This window comes from Neltuma alba, unplaced genomic scaffold (assembly GCF_004799145.2).
Source record: "Neltuma alba isolate B1F8T4 unplaced genomic scaffold, ASM479914v2 tig00004045_pilon, whole genome shotgun sequence".
Lineage (NCBI taxonomy): Eukaryota > Viridiplantae > Streptophyta > Magnoliopsida > Fabales > Fabaceae > Neltuma > Neltuma alba.
In genome coordinates this window covers 1-1,630 of record NW_021633542.1, presented here as the reverse complement: position 1 = coordinate 1,630, position 1,630 = coordinate 1, and the positions used below count along the sequence as shown (strand labels likewise).

Sequence of the window (1,630 nt, the reverse complement as noted above, 5' to 3'; positions counted from 1 at the left end):
GGAGCGTGAATTGCCTCCTAGTAGGGACTCCCTTTCGCTCGCATTCAGCGCAGCACAAGGCATGGCGGCTACCTGTTCTAGAAAATCCCTCCAACTCGCTTCCGCTTCTGCGAGAGCCCATCTTTCTCGTCGTTCTTCATCTGCTTTTACTTCGGATGCCTCTAAACTTGGCGGGTTAGGTTCATGCAGAGCATCGTCTGCTTCTCGAGTTGCTGCGCAGAGGCGCTCGCTCTCGTTTTCCTGGTGAATTCCTCTGCTTTGTTCGTACTATATCATTTTCTTGCCCTACATGTAACCCTCATTTGGTGTTTCTGGAACCTAGTGATTACAGTATACAGCGTATTAAGGTTACTGTCTATTCTTGAAGACAATCAAATGACGTTTTTCCTTGCATTAGTCTCAACATTTCTTATCATTTACGGGGAGAATGATCTGTTTCTTTGTGCAACATACAACAGTCTTTGCTTCCTATATTGTTATTTGAAAGTCCTCCTTAACGCATTAGGACTGTTTCCCCTGCTCTGATTCCTAAATTTTTTTGATGTTGTTGTGCTTTAGGCTTCCAAAGCAGTTGGCTGGCGCGCAGGTGTCATTGATGCCGTTGCATAGTGCTACTTCCACTGCCTTGTTCACTTCTCTGCTATCTCTACACAGTAACAAGTGGGGTTGTCTATCTGAAGGTACCGCTCCTGAACTCCCTTTCAAATCTGTAGTATCATTTTAATATCAATTCTGTGGTTCACAATCTCATTTGTGGTTGTTTTTTTTGGGGGCAAAATGGGCACTGTTACGTAATAGGTACTTCGGTTATTTGTAAATTTGATTGTTGCCTCAATATAATGGTAATGACGAGGGTGATGATGCTCGGTTAATTTATGTGTTTTGGGTATAACATGTCATCCTTGTCCTCCAACACACGCATTACTAATTTTCCTTCAAGTCCCAGATCTCTGTTTGTGCGTTTCATTGCACAAGGTTTGCAACTCTTTCTGTAGAGAAGTAGCAATAACATATGATGCGACAAGTCTTAGGTCTGCACAAGGGAACGGAAGGATCTACGAGATTTGTTTCACAGCTTCACGTGTGTTTGGAATGTGAAGGACAACTTTCAAGTCTTTGTATGATTTAAGTGGAAGGCATAGGGAATTTTTAACTGCTAGTTCCTTCACAGCAAACTTGAAGTTTAGAAATTCAAATTTTAGAGAAGGCATTTGATTTTACTAACAGGCTAGTTTTAAAATGAGGAATGATAGATATGAAATGAAGGCCTCTCATACTAGCACGATCTACTGCTAATAAATTGAAGGGATTGCCAATAGAGACCACCAGGTTCCCTGAACTGCTCCTGCTGCCAAATGCCGACAGAGTCTATCTTGCTCTCAGGCTCTCCTAGTCGTACCATACGAGTAATTGTCAGCAAACACCCCTCCCCAACTGATGCTTGCCTTGACAGTGATTCTAGTGGTATTAATTTATTGAGAATAATTTTTGTGAAATTTCTTGGCTTTGTTTTGTTTCTGCGTGAATTTTCAGCCATACAAATGAATTGAAGATTGTGTTTATTTGAAAAACAAAAGTTTGGTTGCAAGCGAACTCTATTTTTGGCTAAATTATTTTTCATTGGTGATTG

General features: G+C 41.1%; 1 protein-coding gene across 1 annotated transcript; it reads left to right on the top strand.

Moving 5' to 3' along the window:
- On the top strand, positions 1–739 carry LOC114743548 (uncharacterized). Its single transcript, XM_028931760.1, has 2 exons — positions 1–243; positions 559–739. The coding sequence occupies exons 1-2, from the start codon at positions 62–64 to the stop codon at positions 722–724; spliced, it is 348 nt and encodes a 115-aa protein (XP_028787593.1). The 5' UTR covers positions 1–61; the 3' UTR covers positions 725–739.
- Positions 740–1,630: the final 891 nt, after the last annotated feature.